Consider the following 20,514-nt stretch of genomic DNA (forward strand, 5'->3'; position numbering starts at 1 on the left):
GACTATTGTAGCTAAATTCCTCTGTTATATTTAAAAGTTATTTTGTTTCTTGCTTGGGAATATTCCCTAAGATGAAAGTGATATTTCATTGTACAGGGTGGGAAAATGATGTTTGAAAATAAAAACAAGATTTAAAATTGAAATTTGCCTGATCAGCCCTTGCCCTGACTGTTGATGAAAAACTTAATATGTTATCCCTCTTAGTATTTTTTTTTGTTTGCTCTATTTAATACTTTTGGTTGAATACTGTAATCTATACACAGTAATTCTTAAGTGTTGAAACTTAACTGAAAAGTGATCCCTGTTAAATATAAGAGTGGGAATAAGAGAGGGAAGAGATGTGCAATTTGGGACATGCTCAAGCTGACTTACCCCAAACGGTAAAGTTAGAAACATACCAGGGGATTCCAATTCAATCCGATCAAGGTGGCATGTACCAATGCCATCTCACTAGTCCCAGTGATCAATTTCTGTTCACAATTGATCAGAATGATAGGACTAAGAGCCAAAGGGATCACATAAACAAGACTAGTGTCTGCAAATACTAACAGATAGAATAAAAAAGGGAGAGAACGATCCAACATGGGAAGCGAGATACACAGCAGAACCATAGAATGGCAGATGCCCTAAACAGCACTCTGGCCTCAGAATCAGCCCTTAAGGCATGTGGATCTGGCTGAAAAGCCCATGAGAGTATTTCAGGCATGGAAAGACAAGACACTCTGGCAAAAAAAAAAAGAAAGAAAAATGACCTAAATGAAAGATCTCCATGAGTGAGATCCCAGTGGAAGGAACAGGTCATCAAAGAAGGAGGTACCTTTCTCTGAAGCGAGGAGAGAACTTCCACTTTGACTATGACCTTGTCTAAATATGATCAGAGTCGGTGAACTCAAAAGGCTTCCATAGCCTTAGCAACTCATGACAAGAGCCTAGGGTGATTACTGATGCCATAAACAAGAGTGTCAATTTGTTAAGTCAACAACAGGAGTCACTGTGCACTTACTCCTCATGTAGGAGCTCTGTCCTTAATGTGCTGTACATTGTGATTTAATGCTATAACTAGTACTCAAACGGTATTTTTTACTTTGTGTTTCTATGTGGGTGCAAACTTGAAATCTTTACTTAATATATGCTAAACTGATCTTCTGTACATAAAGAGAATTGAAAATGAATCTTGATATGAATGGAAGGGGAGAGGGAGCGGGAAAGGGGAGGGTTGCGGGTGGGAGGGAAGTTATGGGGGTGGGGGAAGCCATTGTAACCCATAAGCTGTACTTTGGAAATTTATATTCATTAAATGAAAGTTAAAAAAAAATAAACCCGAAAAAAAAATCTAAAACCCAAAACACTTACAGTCCCAATTATTTAGGGTACCAGATGAAATGTACAATTTATAATAAGTACTGAAGAGGGAGATCCAAGATGGTGAATAGGAAGGGAGCTTAAAAAAAAAAAAGAAATTTCCCTGAAATAATTTACTATTGTAACCAAATTATAATCAACATGGATGACATTACATAAAATGCAGAAACAATACTCTCTGACTAGCCAATGGGATTATCTGAGATCCACACTGCCGAGATGGCAGGTATTAGCTATCTTTAGAATACTCTAAGAAAATGCACTTTGTGAAATTAACTTTGAAATGGAAACATTGTATATGCATAGGATATTCACGGTGTAAGACTATAACCCATATATTCTTCTAAAAGTGGCTGTTGGGCGGCATTGTGGTGCAGCAGGTTAAACCGCTCCTGCAACTTTGGCATCTATGAGCATGGGTTCAAATCGTGGCTGCTCCACTTCTAATACAGCTCCTTGTTAATGTTCCTGGGAAAGCAGCAGAAGATAGCCCAAGTCCTGAGACCCCTGCATCCACGTGGGGGACCTGGTTGGAGTTTCTCATTTCTATGTTCAGCCAGGCCCAGCCCAGGCTATTGTAGTCATTTAGGGAGTGAACTAGTGAATGGAAGATTCTCTCTCTCTCTGTGTCTCTCTCTCTCTCTTTCCCTGTAACTCTGCCTTTCAAATAATTATAAAATAAACCTTTAAAAAAAATCTGGCTCTCTGTATCCCATGTATTAAGGCTAACTCCATTTACTGGGGAGCTGGATAACCTTTTGCATTTATCTGTGTTTTTAGAACTTGCGTTAAAATCACAAGGACTTTTCATGATTTTAGGGACATGACTCAAGTTTAGCTCTCATTTTGTCAAATAAATTAAGACTCTAAAAAATGAATGATTTTAGTTTACCCAATGTTTTATTAGGCAGAATAAATTTTAGAATTTAAGAACAACCTTGGTGACTAAAAATCCTGCAATATTTCCAGATCCATATTCTGAGCATCTTGCAGTATTTTCTTTTTATTGCGCTCTAGGTGTGATGGAAGAGTTTTATTAAAGTATGTTTGTGCCAAATTATATTCTTTCAACTCTTTAAGAAAAAGACTTTCGTGTGTTTCTATTAATCTCATTTGTCTTCTTCCCCCTGATGTTGAAACCAGATCGCAGATGGGAAAATTCTGCTTAATTAAATATTTGAATGAGTTGAGTTTAATTTATCAAAGTTTAATTATCAATTAAATATATGTGAATTAAATATGGTCATGGATTCAAATAGACTGCTTCTATTCATTATAGTCATCATTTTCTAAATTTGAAAACCGAGGTTCTCATATATGAAAAGTGAATTTATGATTGTCTAAAACCAGCCATGTATTTTTATTTCTGAGAAGTACTATGCTCTGTTGGAAAGACTAAACAGTTCTATTTCATGTAAATGTTCATTATTTTTTAGTAAAAATCATATTTATTCAGAAAAACCAATGAGGTTTTCTTGGGACAAATATGTGGCTTAACAGGAGTTTATTTGGGTTCATTTAAATGTATGTTTTTCTTTTATGCTTTAAAAGTATGTGAATCTTTCCTAACAGATTTTACTATATAATTACCTTAATATTCAGGTAGCTTTGTCAGATTAAATTGTGATATTTTTATAATGTGTGTGATTTTCTTTTCTATGTTCAGGTTCTCTCATTGGGAGCAGATGTCCTGCCAGAATATAAACTGCAAACACCACGCATCAACAAGTTTACAATATTGCACTACAGCCCCTTCAAGGCAGTCTGGGATTGGCTTATTCTGCTGTTGGTCATTTACACGGCTATATTCACTCCCTATTCTGCAGCATTTCTCCTCAATGACAGAGAAGAGCAGAAAAGACGAGAATGTGGCTATTCTTGTAGCCCTTTGAATGTGGTAGACTTGATTGTAGATATCATGTTTATCATAGATATTCTAATAAACTTCAGAACAACATATGTAAATCAGAATGAAGAAGTGGTAAGTGATCCCGCCAAAATAGCAATACACTACTTCAAAGGCTGGTTCCTGATTGACATGGTTGCAGCAATTCCTTTTGACTTGCTGATTTTTGGATCAGGTTCTGATGAGGTAAGAGCTGCTTAAGAATCTTATTTTCTCAAAGATTGCAATTATAAAAGTGAATCCACTTTAACTGCAAAAAAAAGATTGTTTTGCAAACTTCCTACATCTTATAGATGAAATTCATTTTCACTTGGAAATGCTATAAATTGAAATGAAGTCATTTTGCCATTGGAAATAATTTAAATTCTTTCTATTTTTGCTATAAGATAGAAAAGACTCTCCATCCTTTAATCAACAAACTAAATTTTGAAATAAGTGGTACATAGCACACAGCAAATTTCTAGGATGAAAATCTCTAAATATGAATGTTTGGATGTAAAATTGTCAAGCATTAAACATGTCTATTTCTTTTTGAACTCATTATTGTAGTTTGGGAAAACAGGAACTTGGTGGCTTTTTTTTTTAAATTCAGATTATGTAGAAGAGGGCACTTTCTGAAATATGTTGTCCAAAATCTCTTGCTCCTGAATAATATCCAGTGGGAAAATGTTTCTGTATGTTCCCAACACCTTATAAATTTGGAGACTTCAAGGAAATGTGAGAAGTATATTATAGTGCATTTTCTGGATATTACAGTCCCTAACATACTCAAAACGCTCTTTGATCTCAAAAGAAGTTAGTTTTCCTAAACTCCCCCACCATTTATATGCCATTAATTTTGTGGTATATAATCTTCCTAAATTATATACTGGAAAGGTTTACAGAAGATGTGAATTAAGTATAGAAGATTGGAAAAAGCAACTTCAATGTTTTGATTTTTCTTTAATTTCAGTGTCCTTCTCTGCCTAACAATACTTCAGGATTTTTTTTCTGAGACAAATCTAACCGTACCATCTTCATATAGTTTCTATACAGCCAATGAAACTTTTAAGTTACAAGAGCCCTGGCCAGCGCCGTGACTCACTTGGTTAATCCTCCACCTGTGGCGCCAGCACCCCACGTTCTAATCCCAGCTGGGGCGCCAGGTACTAGTCCCGGTTGCTCCTCTTCCAGTCCAGCTCTCTGCTGTGGCCCGGGAGGGCAGAGGAGGATGGCTCAAGTGCTTGGGTCTCTGCACCCGCATGGGAGACCGGCAGGAAGTACCCAGCTCCTGGCTTCGTATGGGCGCAGCGCTGGCCCTAGTGACCATTAGGGGAGTGAACCAACGGAATGAAGACCTTTCTCTCTCTCTCTCTCACTGTCTAACTCTGCCTGGCAAAAAATTAAAAAAAAAAAAAAAGATACAAGAGCCCTCCTCTGCCAACAAGAATCAATAGGACTAAAAGTAAACTTCCTCCTACAGACTGGCCGTTAGTTAAAAGCAGGGGAAAGGAACAAATAGAAAATTCTCTTCCTGGATTCTTCAAACCTTAGACAAAGCCCCAATCCTGATTTTACTCATGTACAAGAGGAAGACAATAGTATTACTATCCCCTCTCAATTTGTGTGTTTCTTTAAACTTCCATCTGAAACTCATAGCAAAATATTCAAAAAGAAAATCAGTGCTATTAAACTATTTGAACTTTTCATAGATGCCATAATTTTGTATTTTATCTAAAAGATAACAAAGTGAAATATTTCATTATCAACTTTTATCTTTTAGTTTCTATAAAAGATGGTGCACATACCAAATAAGCTCTTATCAATAAAACAGTCAAATTAATCCTCACTCTCAAAAGTTAAAATTTCTACACTAATAGTAAGTTAAATTTCAGCTTAGGAAAATAAAAGAAGGAATAAACAAGTCAATAGGCAAATAAGATTATTAGGGAAAGCTGCTGAATTTATGACATTTAAACAATGGTGATCAAACAAGTCATGTATGTGTGGCTACAATTGGAAACTCTGAAATTGGAAGGACTTTATCTGATTGACATTTGGAAAAATGGAATAGGATGTTGTCTGTAGACTGGATAATCAGAGTAAGAACAAGGGAACTAGGTTTAAGCCCAGGCTGTAATGTGGGAAGGCCAAAATAGCCTGGATTATGTGGTGGCCATAGAGATGAAGAGAAAGCAGAGAAATGTGGGCTAGCTTTTGGAGGATCTATCATGACAGGACTCACTGATGGATCAAATACTATATGTAAGTGTTGGAGAAAAAGCAAGTTTAAGGATGATTCAAAGACTTTTTTTGCTTATTTATTCTTATTGAGGGGAAAAACAGTCTTGAAAGAAAAAGGGAGTCCCTATGTAACTTCAATAAATGATAATGCATTTATCCAGATGGTAGAAACATGGGGTGAAAAAGGTGTTCTGTGGGGGAGCAATTCCTCTTTTGGCCATCATAATTTTGAGATGCCTATTAGTCATCCAAGTACAGATGGCATGTAGGCATGTTGGGCACTCCATAAGCAATGAGAAAGATATATATGTGAATACAAAAACGAACAATGAGATTCATTAAGTTAAAAATTAGATATAATTATGGCAATAATTGGTCTGCATCCAGGATCATAAACCAATATCGGTGCATCCTTTAAAAGAGTCAGGAGATTCAAATTTGATGAATTTGAAGTAAAGCCTTGAAGCTTGCTTTTTTTTAAGATTCAAGAATGATTCTGCTGTTTAGATATTCAAGATCCAGTGATCATATCTGAGACAAAAGGGAAGTTCAGGGGAAAACTTTCATGTACTCATAGGTTAATATTTCTGTAAAATAAATTCAAAACTATATAAAAAAACAAATGAGGGGAGATTTTCTACAAACAATACAAACAGATATGAGTTGTTAATTGATCACTTTTAATTGAATTATTAAAATTAGCATATTAAAATAATTTTGTCAATTAAGAAACAATGCTTTTCTTGGCAGTTTTCCTAAGTGTTAAAATACATTGTTTTATGTCTTATTTATATGCAACTCTAGAGAAGAAAAATATTCAAATTCCATGTCCGTATTATTTTACCCAAAAACATATATATAAACAATGTTAAAAGGATAACTCTTAGCATATGCATTTTTACCAAAACAGATATAGCATAATTGCTCATATCTGTCAAAATAATATCTTAATTTTTTAGTTTGAGCAAACCACCTACTAATAGCTAGAGAGTTTTCTGTAATGTTAGAAGGATGTTGCAGAAAATGAATAGGGGCAATCATTGAACTTGACTCTATCATTAATATCTTCCTAATGTTAATATCATCCAGAGACACAATGAAAAGATTCTCCATTTCCCAATTTTTGCATCATCAAACATCACGCCACCTACAGCAAATTATCTCAATATCATTCAAGCAAAGAAACAATATCATTAGCTTGATTTCTAGAAAGTCAGCTTTTGATTATCTGCCTCAAATTTTTCACATTTTGCTAATTAATGGTAAGTCTTAATTTTATAGATATTCACAGTCTGAATCTAGAGATCCCTGCTTAGTTACATGCTTCATCAACCTTTTCACACCCTGAAAATTAGTATTCTTATGATTAATTACTTGCTTTGTTGACTTCTCACCTTTCAGATTTTACTGTTATTTTTCATGAATCCTGAATGCAAGCAAGAAAGGCCTTTGAAATCAGTGATTGCAGTGTTCTTTGAGGGAAAATTCCAGTAGAAATGAGAAATTTCTGCTCAGAAATTCTTAATAGATCTGATAGATGAATTGTGGAATGAACATTTGGAAAACTGGCAGACATCTATCACAGACTTTGATCGTCTCAGCTATTCCTTCTGAACCTGCTCCTAGCGTAGACATTATATGTTTGTTGAAAGCTAATTTCTAAAATCTCAGACATATTCATGTTCAATGTGAAATAACAAATCATTTTTTGAAGCTCTGCAAACATATACTTCTACACAAGAAGTAGCTCTGTCTTTCTCTGTATGGTTTCTGGCTTATATTTAGCAGAGTTTCCAATTGCTTGTACTTGGAACTTTGATCATATCTCCAAACTCTGTAGTGTGACAAGTGAGTGCTACAGGATCCCAAGTGGAATAAATTGTTGTGCTTTAAGTTGGTCATTTATTCATCACTTATATGTGATTGATAGACTACATTGTGCTAGAAACGGTATAACACAATTTTTGATTAAATGTTTTTTCAGGATACATTGAATTTTCATTTATCTATGGTTGCTTATTTGATGTAACGTTTGCTTGGTAATGTTTACAATAATGTGATTGCTACTTTTCTGTGTTAGTGAAAGAAAAAAGAAAATGAACTCATATTGCAACAAAATAGAAGGCTGGCTATAAAGCAAAATGAAAATGTCATCATATAAAAGTTAAATAATGGAATGAGCTTTTCTGTGAGGTTGTAAAATTCCTTCTTTAAAAGGCATACATTGTGAAAATGTTGGCCGGCACCGTGGCTCAATAGGCTAATTCTCCGCCTTGCGGCGCCGGCACACCGGGTTCTAGTCCCGGTCGGGGCGCCGGATTCTGTCCCAGTTGCCCCTCTTCCAGGCCAGCTCTCTGCTGTGGCCAGGGAGTGCAGTGGAGGATGGCCCAAGTGCTTGGGCCCTGCACCCGCATGGGAGACCAGGAGAAGCACCTGGCTCTTGGCTTCGGATCAGTGTGGTGCGCTAGCTGCGGCGCCCATTGGAGGGTGAACCAACAGCAAAGGAAGACCTTTCTCTCTGTTTCTCTCTCTCTCTCTCACTGTCCACTCTGCCTGTCAAAAAAAAAAAAAAAAAGTAAAGATACTTCAAAATGCTTGTGGAAAATTAAATCAAAAGATAGGTTTATTTAGGTGCAAAAAATTTTAAATCCATGCATAGTATTTCATAAGATCATATACACATTGTAGTGACTGATTTCCTTGGAGAACTTACTGTCATATAGGTTTATTGGTTTTATCTTAATTTTGATATAATACTCAAAGAAACATTGAGATTTGGAGGAAAAAGAAGAGGGCAAAAGAAAGGTAACATACATTAATTTCTTTTCTTGGCATAAAATCATTTTCACTTTACCATGTTTACAGTCAGAAGAGTCATTAGTACTTATTATCACAATATTTATAAAGAACAGTTCATTTATTTTGAAGCATTTCACTTTGTAGAGAAAACTACCTGGAGAATTGTCATTATATTTCATTTATTTTGAGATTCATATAGAAATTTTGTTACCAAAATGATAATGAATAGTAACCATCAAATATTTCTTATTTCTCAACACAAGTAAACAGGTGGCAGAATTATGAGGAAAAATAAATACAGGAACCTGTGCTGTGTAGAAAAGACAGGATGGTTCCTGTTAGTGGAGTCTGAGTATTCAGTACATCAAAATAAAGTTCTTGTCTTTCAGAGTTGAAAGGCTTGCTCTAGAGATTTTAGCTATTAATGCATTTGGAAACTGAATGGATAAGAGTGAAATTGTCATCCTATAATTTGATCATTGTTTATAGCCCTTGTCTATATTCCATGAAACAGTGGTCTTTCTACTTTTTGCTTGTTGAACACTATATTCAATTGAGCATTAAATTTGTGATTGTAAAATAAATTAAAAAATATCTTATCATAGAAAAAGCAAGTATGGAAGCTCTATTGGTCCATTTCACAATATTAATTTCCTCCTTATCAATGAAAATGAAAAGTGGGGAGATACTTAAATAAGATATGAACATGTACCATTTATTGACCATTATCTACAACTCAGTAGCATAGCCATTATTATTCCCATTTATAGATGAATAAACTGAATCTTGAGACAAAATGAATAACTTTGCCAAGGTGACACACCTTATGGAACCAGAATTCAAACATGAATTCATCTGTTCCAAAGTATCAGCACATACTCCTAAGTTAAATATTGCTAATACAAATATAAGTAGTCCAAATTATTCCCTTTTTCCAGGAATCTACCTGATACTATCTTAATCATTCATTTATTCATTGAGAGGAAATAATACTTTTAAAGTTATGGAAAAGGAAACAAATTATGTCTTCATTTCAATCTGAGAAATAATAACTCAGTACTTGAAACAGAAAGATTTATGTCTCTTTACAACCAAAATGATCAAAGATTGGAATTCAGTTATTAACTCAACACATAATTTGCTCCACTCACTTTTAGAAGGCTCCAATCCTACATAAAAAAATTCAAGGGTGATTGAGGGATGCCCTTTGCCTATGACCACTAAGGCACAAGGTAAAAACTTAGAATACTAATTATAACATTTTAAAGAAAATGTTTCTCTTAAAGTTTAGTGCTCTTTTTTCACTATGTCATCAGTAGATCTGGAGGGAAAGTTATTCCATGCACTATTTCATCAATTAAGGTAAAAAGGTTCCTAACTCAATGGTATATACTTTGCTAAATAAACACAAACAATGAACAGATAAAATTATTCAATAGTTGATCAGTAAACACTATGTAACTATGGAATAATTATATGTCCAATGAATTATATAGTACTTATATCTGACATTATTTAGGAAACCCAAGAAATGAACTTGTAATTTGTACTTATCAAATTCCAAGTCCAAACAACCAGTTAACTATCCTGTTATTAGATAAATATCCTATCATTACATACCTGGTCAATACCAGTCATGCAGTTAATTACACATATCATACTCCAAAGTAGAGTATAATTATACTATCATTGAGATATCAAGAAATAATTTATCAATTTAACATATGTAGTAAAAAAGAAAAAATGTGATTAAATATAGCCATAGTCATTCTTCCAATAAATGTTCCCACATTTAAGAAAAGAAAGAGCTTGACTGACTCCTTGTTACTCAGGTCTTTCTCAAATGAGATTCAAACTCTGCATCAAAGTCTTTTGTCACCTCCTTTCTAGAATGGTCTCCACCTGAACCCATGCTCCAGAATTATCCTTTATAACACTACTTTGTTAGTGTTTTTCACTATCGCGTTTTTCACTTTCTAAAACTATCTTATTATTTATATGTTTATAAAATATCTACCTGTCCTCAATATAATAACTGCTTCTCAACATCAGAGAAGACACTATCTACTTAAACACCTCTCTGTTAGAAAAGTTACTGTGTCTGTTCAATACCTTAACCCAAATATGAGGCATGTTGTAGTACAGAGTAACATACTGGGATGTTGAAAAATGGATGATCTACTGAGTACATATTATGTGCAAGGTACTTGGTTTGAGCGTAAAACAAGACAGATTCTCTGTCCCATGGATATTGAATGCCAAGATACTGAATTAACAGCTGTATACTTTGATTTTACCAAGCAGGTATAGAATCTATTCAAAAGAATCAGCTTTAACAGTTAAATAGACAGATATCTTCAATGCTATCAACTTGTTTTCATCTATTCCACTTAGTTTGTTTCACATGAACACAATGAAATTTTGAATTGTTTACCCACTGTTTCTGACCTAGCACATTTATTCCCGCAGACAACAACCTTAATTGGTCTCTTGAAGACTGCTCGACTCCTCCGTCTAGTGCGAGTAGCCAGGAAGCTGGACCGATATTCAGAATATGGCGCTGCTGTTCTAATGCTGTTAATGTGCATATTTGCCCTGATTGCTCACTGGCTGGCTTGCATTTGGTATGCAATTGGGAATGTAGAAAGGCCATATCTGACTGACAAAATTGGATGGTTGGATTCCTTAGGACAACAAATTGGGAAACGATACAATGACAGTGACTCAAGTTCTGGACCATCCATTAAAGACAAATACGTCACAGCACTTTATTTTACCTTCAGCAGTTTAACCAGTGTAGGATTCGGGAATGTGTCTCCAAACACCAATTCGGAGAAAATCTTTTCAATCTGTGTCATGTTGATTGGCTGTAAGTAGATTTCTCTTTTTTTGTCTGTTCCAAAAAATACCACAAAACTGACATCCCTAAAACATGTAGAATAAAGCATGGAAAATTATACAAAAGTCTGGAGATAATGGAATTATACCTATGGGTACTATATTATATCAAACTTAATGCTGTGAAGGAGAGACACCAAGAGGTCTTTCTGGACCTCAGGAAATTATGGTCATACAATTAAAATAACATGGGCTGTTGAGAGTTAGAAATTGAAACTTGCAGTTCATTTTTAATGCTATGAAAATTGTCTGTTATTTATTACCAATGATGGTTTTCTAGTTTAGGCTGGGGCCAGATTAGAATGGGAAATATTTTTTTGCTTTTATATTGTAGATATAGATAGATGATTAGATAGATAGATAGATAGAAGACACACAGCTGTTCATATAATTGTGCAATCAGTATGCTTACATTGCAAGCTAATATTTCATATGTATGTATATATACATAACACACACATGCATGATCCTTTTTTTGTGACATTTTGCTATGACCTAAGTGAATACCCATTACTCTATGATGGGATGTCATAAGCATTCTTTATAAAGTATATTCTTTAGAATTAAAAAAAATGAAGAAATTTCAATGTCAAGGTTAAAACAATTACACTACGGAAACACTAGAAGTAACCTTGCTGATGGTTGGCAGAAATATAATGCATTTTGAGAGCTTCAAAAAGAGCATCATTCTTACAAAGAATCCAAAGTTGAAAATATATCCTGATAGTTTATATTAAATATAAAGCATATTGATTAATGAAATGTACTTAACTAAGCCCTATTTATGAAACTTAAATAGGTTCACTAAGCTTATATTTTCATATGTGTATGTTTTAATGTTTTTCTTTTAGTAAAATTTGGGTAAGATAGTAAGATTGTATTTAAATAATTCTTCAGACATTCTACAAATTCAATCCAAGTCTTGATTACAAAATCAGAAGTCCCATTGTAACCAGAAGGAAACATATGTTGAGCCTAATATAGAAAATAGAGATATCCATTCAGGAGAGACTGAATCTCTGAGAACAAATACATTCCCAGCCATTTTGTTATTACAACTACTGATAAATATTTCATAATACTTATAAACTTCAGTAGCATAAGAAACAAATAAGGAAAGTAGGTTTTTCTTCATTAAACACTTACATACAATAGAGATATATACTTTTTAAAGAAAACAGAATTTGTATTTCCAAACTTGGAATTTTCAAGAACATTTTAAAATTGCATTGAAGCTTAGCCAGTTCACTTGACAAACAAAACCACAAAAATCATCATGAGCAGACTACAAAAGTTTTACAAGTAAAAGGAAAATGATACTAAGTACAATTTTTTTTTCAGCCCAAAGGAATGAAGAATACCAGAGATGGTAAATATGACTAAATTTAAAAGAGTTTTTTTCCTGAATTTTAAATATCTTCAAAAATAATTTATTGTTTATACCAAAACTAATATTAAATAGTGTGCAGGTTTTATAACATATGTAGGAAAATGTGTGATAATTATAGTACAAAAAATGTTGCTGAGAATGGAAGTGTATTGTAAGATTCCTACATCACACATGAAGTGGTATTATGTTACCTAAAATAGATGGTGATAAACTAAAATTCACATTGGAAATCAACAACTGTAACAAACCAACAGAGAAGACAAAATGGAATGATCAAATATAATAAAAAATCAGTGGAAGCAGGTGCCACGCCCTTCGTCAGACTGGCTTGTGAGGCTGGCAGGATGAATGTGGGGTAGCACACAGTGAAGGGAATCCAAATACCCAAGTGATGAATTACCAGGGGATCTGGTTGGCCTATATCATCTTGGAAGGACTGCTGCGTGTGGTTCTACTCAGCAACCCTTCTTGTCTGGACCCTGACCAACATCATCCATAACTTGGCAATGAATATTTTCCTACATATGGTAAAGGGCACACCCTTTGAAACCCCTGACGAAGAAAGGCTGGAAGCAGATGGACAAGAGATTCCAATTTACCTCTTCTCGCAAGTTCCTCATCTCTCTATCATACTCTACCTCCTGGCCAGCTTCTACACATCCTTCTATTTTTCTCCACTCTACTTTCTGTATCTTGAAAGCTTTTGAACTATACAATCTTTCTCAAACTCTCAGGAATATAGAGATGAAAAAGTGGAGCTCCAGGGCTCAGCCCTGCTAAAGGCACATTTCTTTGAACTAGGAAATGCAGGTGAGGTTAAGGGCCAAATCACTCTTCTCTACAGCAGGAAGCCATGTTTGGGCAGCTTTTCTGGTGATTATGTTTTTTCATATCTTCCACCCCTGCTACCTTCCAGCCCTGTTTTGTGGTGTGTTTTCCTTATAGTGAAGGTAATTTTTTCAGCTATGGCAGTGATTTGATCAGTAGTAAGGGAAGGGAAATGCCCTCTTAAGGTTAGGGAAGAAATAAGGAATACTGACAATGCGTACAACTTTAAGTAAAATTTATCTCTTCTCCTTTGGTCCAATAGGAGGTGCCCTTCATTCTCAACTTATTCAGCAGGGAAAGGATTCTCAAATGAGAAAAAGGGCCCCAGCTATATGGGCAAAGAAAAGAGGGAAGATACAGGTTGCCAGTTACATATTAAAGAAAGATAATCTCCTTGCTTTAAATGGATATGTATATACAAAATGAACAAACTTACAAAAAACACAAACCCTTGGATCACAAGGGGACATCTGGGAGCCACTTTATATTCTCCTTCACCCAAGGGCAGAGGGCAGGAGCCTGCTGTTTAAAAATTAATTATGACCATCCTTGCAGCAACAAGCCTGGAGCTAGATGATTTACCCCAAGGTAAAGGAGGAAAAATAAATGTTTCCTCTCTCTGAACTCTATGCCTTTCTTATCATTAGGGCTACATGCTTTCTTGTTCTGTCTAACTATCAAGTATAGTATATTAAGGTAAAGGAGGGGTTCCCTCCTGAGATGCATCAAGAAATTAAAATAAAATGAGGTAGGAGAGTATTGTCCGCTCTCAAAGCAACTGTCAAAAAAAAAAGCATATGGGCCACAGGGAAAGACCCAGCTCCCACACCTCAAAGGGAATATTGTCCAACCCTAGTCCAAACCTTAGGATCTTTGGAACCCTCGCCCTCTTCTTCTTTGGTATTGTCAGAAGACAAGATTCAATTCCTGGATGCTAGGGGAAGAAGGAGAACACTTCAGGGTATTTCTATAAGTGCTGACTAAACAAGTTTAGCTTAAAATTTTCCATTTTTAAAATATTTTAAAATAAACATTCCAACTCCAAAAATTATAATAAATCAAAAGGATAACATAAAATAAAAGGAACAGTAGAAAACAAGGAGCAAGAAGGGAGATTTAAATTCAATCATATCAATAATTACATTAAATGCACATAAAACTAAGCACTCTCATTGTAATTCAGAAATTGCCAAACTGTATTATTAAAAATAAATCAGAATAGCTTTTTGGTGTGGTGGGTTAGACCACTGCCTGTAATGTAAGCATCCCACTTTTAATCCCACTTCTGATCCAGCTCCCTGCTGATGGCCTGGGAGAAGCAGTAGAGGATGCCCAAGTGTTTAGTCCTCTGCCTCCAATGTGGGAGACCCAGATGAAGTTCCTGGCTCCTGGCTCCTGACTCCTGGCTTTGGCCAGCAATGCCAGCATCCCATATGGGTGCTGGTCCATGTCTTGTCTGCTTCACTTGCGATCCAGCTTTCTGCTAATGGCCTGGGGAAAGCAGCAAATGATGCTGCAAGTGTTTGGGCCTCTGCTCCCCAGGCGGGAGACCTGGAAGAAGCTCCAGGATCCTGCCTTTGGCCAAGTTGCAGCTATCCGAGGAGTGAAGCAGCAGATGAAAGATCTATTTCTCTGCCTCTCTAATTCTGACTTTCAAATAAATAATCTTTATAAAACAAAACAAAATGATGATCAACCATCTGCTTTCTGGAGACAGCACACTTAAAATATAAAAACAAAGGTAAAAGGAAAACATGGAAAACAATGTTCAGTAGCCCTAAGATTTCTGAACTCAATATTAACTTTAGACAAAGTAGGGACAAGTACTCTTATTGTAGATAAAATAGATAACCACAGCAATTCTACACATGTGTGCACTCAGTTACAGAGCTTTCAATTCTATGATACAAAAACTGCTGGAACCGAAATGAAAAACTGATAAATTCACACAAAAAATTCACAGTCACAGTTTTCAATTTCAACATTTTTTCTCCATGTTTTATAGAACCAATAAGGATCTGAATGGTGGGCGCTGTGGAACAGCAATGATACTGCCATTGGGATGCCCACACCCCATACTGGAGTGCCTGGGTTGGCATTATCCCTTCACTACTGATCCAGCCTCCTGTGAATGCACCTGGGAGGCAGTGGGTGATGGCTCCAGTACTTGAGTCCCACAAATGTGGGAGACCCAGATAGCTTCAGGATGGCCAAGCCCTTCCAGCTGTTGCAGGCATTTAACTAATGAACCAGTGACTGGAATTCTCTCTCTCTCTCTCTCCTTCCCTTCCTTCCTTTCTTTCTTATTCTTCTTGTCAATCTGTGTTTTAAATAAATGAACTATTCAATTTTTAACAAATAAAGATATGAAGACTTGATTACTACTATCAGCTAATCTTAACATGTTGGCAGTTACAGAACACTCAGCATAATGTACATTCTTTGCTGGTGCATATGGAACATTCATCAAGACAGCCCATATGCTGACCGACAAAACAATTCTAAATTGGAAAGTCTCAAATCATACTTAGTATTTCTCTTGTAGACCATAAATGAAATCAGAAATCAATAACAGCAACAAAAAAAATAGTAGGAAGAGAGGAGAAAGGGAAGGAGAAAGGAGAAGAGGGAAGGACAAAGGAGAAGAGGAAAGGCCAATAGATATTTGGAAAAGTCCCAAATATTTAGAAATTTAGTAACAAACTTCCAATAACTCTTGATGCAAAGAAGAAATCACAAGGAAAATTGGAAAATACAAGTGAGTCAAAATAAAAATAAAAGGTATCAAAAATTGTAGGAGGCAGCTAAAGTAGCATTTAGAGAGAAAATGATAATTTTAAGCATATATAAAAGATCTGAACTTCTACTCTAAGAAGTTCGTAGTCTATTCAATAAATGGTGCTGGGAAAATTGGATTTCCACGTGCAGAATCATGAAGCAAGACCCCTACCTTTCACCTTTCACAAAAATTCACTCAACATGGATTAAAAACTTAAATCTATGACGCGACACCATCAAATTACTAGAGAACATTGGAGAAACCCTGCAAGATATAGGTACTGGCAAAGACTTCTTGGAAAAGACCCCAGAAGCACAGGCAGTCAAAGCCAAAATTAACATTTGGAATTGCATCAAATCGAGAAGTTTCTGTACTTCAAAAGATACAGTCAGGAAAAAGAAGAGGCAACCCACAGAATGGGAAAAAATATTTGCAAACTATGCAACAGATAAAGGGTTGATAACCAGAATCTACAAAGAAATCAAGAAACTCCACAACATCAAAACAAACAACCCACTTAAGAGATAGGACAAGGACCTCAATAGACAGTTTTCAAAAGAGGAAACCCAAAGGGCCAACAGACACATGAAAAAATGTTCAAGATCACTAGCAACTAGGGAAATGCAAATCAAAACCACAATGAGGTTTCACCTCACCCTGGTTAGAATGGCTCACATTCAGAAATCTACCAACAATAGATGCTGGAGAGGATATGGAGAAAAAGGGACACTAACCCACTGTTGGTGGGAATGCAAATTGGTTAAGCCACTATGGAAGTCAGTCTGGAGATTCCTCAGAAACCTGAATATAACCCTACCATACAACCCAGCCATCCCACTCCTTGGAATTTACCCAAAGGAAATGAAATTGGCAAACAAACAAGCTATCTGCTCACTAATGTTTATTGCAGCTCAATTCACAATAGCTAAGACCTGGAACCAACCCAAATGCCCATCAACAGTAGACTGGATAAAGAAATTATGGGCCATGTACTCTATAGAATACCATACAGCAGTCAAAAACAACGAAACCCGGTCATTTGCAACAAGATGGAGGAATCTGTAAAACATCATGCTGAGTGAAATAAGCCAGCCCCAAAGGGACAAATATCATATGTTCTCCCTGATGGGCGACAACTAACTGAGCACCAAAGGGGAAATTTGTTGAAGTGAAATGGACACTATGAGAAACAGTGGACTTGATCAGCTCTTGTGCTGACTGTTGAATTTTAACTGAAAAGTGATCCCTGTTAGGAATCTGGAAAACATTATGCTGAGTGAAATAAGCCAGTCCCAAAGGGACAAATATCATATGCTCTCCCTGATCGGTGACAACTAACCGAGCACCAAAAAGGAAACCTGTTAAAGTGAAATGAACACTATGAGAAACGGTGACTTGATCAGCCCTTGCCCTCCCTGACTGTGGATAAACAATTTAATACGTTATCACTCCTAGTGTTTTTTTGGTTTGTTCTACTTAATACGTTTGGTTGAATTCTGTAATCAATACACAGTTATTCTTAAGTGTTGAAACTTAACTGAAAAGTGATCGCTGTTAAATATAAGAGTGGGAATAAGAGAGGGAAGAGATGTGCAATTTGGGACATGCTCAAGCTATTACCCCAAACGGTAAAGTTAGAAACATACCAGGGGATTCCAATTCAATCCCATCAAGGTGGCATGTACCAATGCCATCTCACTAGTCCAAGTGATCAATTTCAGTTCACAACTGATCATAATGATAAGACTAAGAGTCAAAGGGATCACATAAACAAGACTAGTGTCTGCAAATACTAACCGATAGAATAAAAAGGGAGAGAATGGTCCGACATGGGAAGCGAGATACACAGCAGAACCATAGAATGGCAGATGCCCTAAACAGCACTCTGGCCTCAGAATCAGCCCTTAAGGCATGCGGATCCGGCTGAAAAGCACATGAGAGTATTTCAGGCATGGAAAGCCAAGACACTCTGGCAAAAAAAAAAAAAAAAAAAAAAAACCCTAAATTAAAGATCTCCACGAGTGAGATCCCAGTGGAAATAGCAGGTCACCAAAGAAGAAGGTACCTTTCTCTGAGGGGAGGAGAGAACTTCCACTTTGACTACGACCTTGTCTGAATATGATCAGAGTCAGTGAACTCAAAAGGCTTCCATAGCCTTGGCAACTCATGACAAGAGCCTAGGGTGATTACTGATGCCATAGACAAGAGTGTCAATTTGTTAAGTCAACAACAGGAGTCACTGTGCACTTACTCCTCATGTAGGATCTCTGTCCTTAATGTGCTGTACATTGTGATTTAATGCTATAACTAGTACTCAAACAGTATTTTTCACTTTGTGTTTCTATGTGGGTGCAAACTGTTGAAACCTTTACTTAATATATGCTAAACTGATCTTCTGTACATAAAGAGAATTGAAAATGAATCTTGATATGAATGGAAGGGGAGAGGGAGCGGGGAAAGGGAGGGTTGCGGATGGTAGGGAAGTTATGGGGTGGGAGCCATTGTAATCCATAAGCTGTACTTTGGAAATTTATATTCATTAAATAAAAGTTTTAAAAAAATAAGTTTGTAGAACACATCTACCAGCTGGCTGCTTCTCAGAGGAAAAGGGTGATCAGTACAGCCTCCATTGCTTGGTGGTAAGGACCCCACGAGGGGTGGCAGAGGCCCTGGTCCAGGAGGGCACACTAGTTCCAGAGGTGGCCCAGGTGGACGGTTCAGGCCCTGTGTGCCACACATCCCATTTGATTTCTCTTTCTGTGAAATGGCTTTCCCCTGAGTCAAGCCAACTCCTGAGGAAACTTCCTTCAGTGAAACTGCTGAAGAGGAATCAAGACCCTGCTCCCAATTCTGCCAAACAGACCTCCGTCCTCTCTCGGGTGACAAAAATAAACAAGGTGATTGACAGTTTGCTTGTGGCTCCAGGGACATTTGAAGTGCAAATTGAAAACATCCCACAGGTTGGAATTTATAAAAGGGCACAATAACTACAGGACACGTTGTGGCTGACCTGGGGGTAATACTGGGGATTCTGCCAACATTGGAAGCTGCTGCTGCCCCAGAGAACAAAGTCGTGGAAACCCCGAGAGTACAAGATCCTTTAGAAGTGTTGCCCACGCTGACCAATGACACTGGCTTTGAAGTCAGCTCTGATGCTATGATGAAGAGTCTCATTGCAACGGTGCCACCTAAACAGGACCAGAGCTCCCTCTGGATGTCAAGGCATGCAGAGTGCCTCGGTAGCCATCCGACATTTGAGGAAAATGCTTCTCAGTGCACAGTTCAGGTTCTCATCAGACTGCTGAAGGACCTGAGGATTCATTTTTCTGGCATCGAGCCCCTCATACCCTGAGTTCTTGCCCTCCTGCGGCACTATGCCATGAAGAATAACCCCACCAGACAACCGTCGGCCCTGAATGTGGCAGACAGGCATTGCTTGCAGATTCTGGCTGCACGACTGGCCTTCCAGGTTCCATGGGTACCACTGATCCCTGGGAGAGTGGCGACCTCAGAGCACACACAAGCATGACCCTGGCACAGGAGGGCATGGTGTGCCACGCAGCTCAGACTCGGGTCCAAATCCTCTGCCGTTGTGGCTGTAGCAAGATCCTTGGCTTCTGAAAGATCTGTGCCTGGGATGGAGCGATAGTGACTCCTTTCAGAAAAGGCTTATGAGAAAACACCAGAGAATGAAAAAGGAGAGGAAGAGGAGAACACAGAACCACCTCAAGGAGAGGAAGAGGAAAGCATGGAGACTCAGCAATGACCTTTCCTTTCCTGCTCAACAGAAAGACTGGAGTCTACCCAAGTTGTTGCTCAGTTTTATATGGTGGTGCTTCAGTGATTTAGGGGAGAGAGCAAGAAGGAAAATACCTCTCTAGAAGGAAGTATCACTCTACTGGGTTTTCATACTGGCTTAGCGGGCAGAAGTTCCCATTACTTGCCTATGCCACCCATCTATAATGAAGCAGGATATCAACATTTCTTCCTAGTACTTTAAAATCCCCAACTCCTAAAAACCCCTCTTAACCAGTACTTTGAAACATGGTGAACTGTTAGTGTCTGGGAATATATATATATATATATATATATATTTTAAGGTTTATTTATCTATTTGAAAGTTACACAGAGAGAGGAGAAGCAGAGAGAGAGGTCTTCCATCTGCTGATTCCCTCCCCAGATGCCCGCAATGGCCGGAGCTGTGCTGATCTGAAGCCAGGAGCCAGGAGCTTCTTCCAGGTCTCCCACATGGGTACAGGGGCCCAAGGACTTGGGCCATCTTCTACTGCTTTCCCAGGCCATAGCAGAGAGCTGGATCAGAAGTGGAGT

The 20,514-nt window shown here is 37.1% G+C and overlaps 1 protein-coding gene and 1 pseudogene across 3 annotated transcripts in view; both read left to right on the forward strand.

The window, feature by feature from the left end:
- KCNH7 (potassium voltage-gated channel subfamily H member 7) overlaps positions 1 to 20,514 on the forward strand; it is a 512,838-nt gene that overhangs the window by 420,918 nt on the left and 71,406 nt on the right. For all 3 annotated transcript variants that reach the window (XM_051848592.3, XM_051848593.3, XM_002712225.6), the window contains 2 exons: positions 3,029 to 3,454; positions 10,760 to 11,159. In XM_051848592.3, coding sequence (XP_051704552.2) covers positions 3,029 to 3,454; positions 10,760 to 11,159 — 826 coding nt within the window. The remainder of the gene's footprint in view (positions 1 to 3,028; positions 3,455 to 10,759; positions 11,160 to 20,514) is intronic.
- Positions 18,822 to 20,245, forward strand: LOC149127398 (interleukin enhancer-binding factor 2 homolog pseudogene; annotated as a pseudogene).

This window comes from Oryctolagus cuniculus, chromosome 3, assembly GCF_051225735.1.
Source record: "Oryctolagus cuniculus isolate XC-2025 breed Fujian yellow rabbit chromosome 3, ASM5122573v1, whole genome shotgun sequence".
In the NCBI taxonomy this organism is placed as follows: Eukaryota; Metazoa; Chordata; class Mammalia; order Lagomorpha; family Leporidae; genus Oryctolagus; species Oryctolagus cuniculus.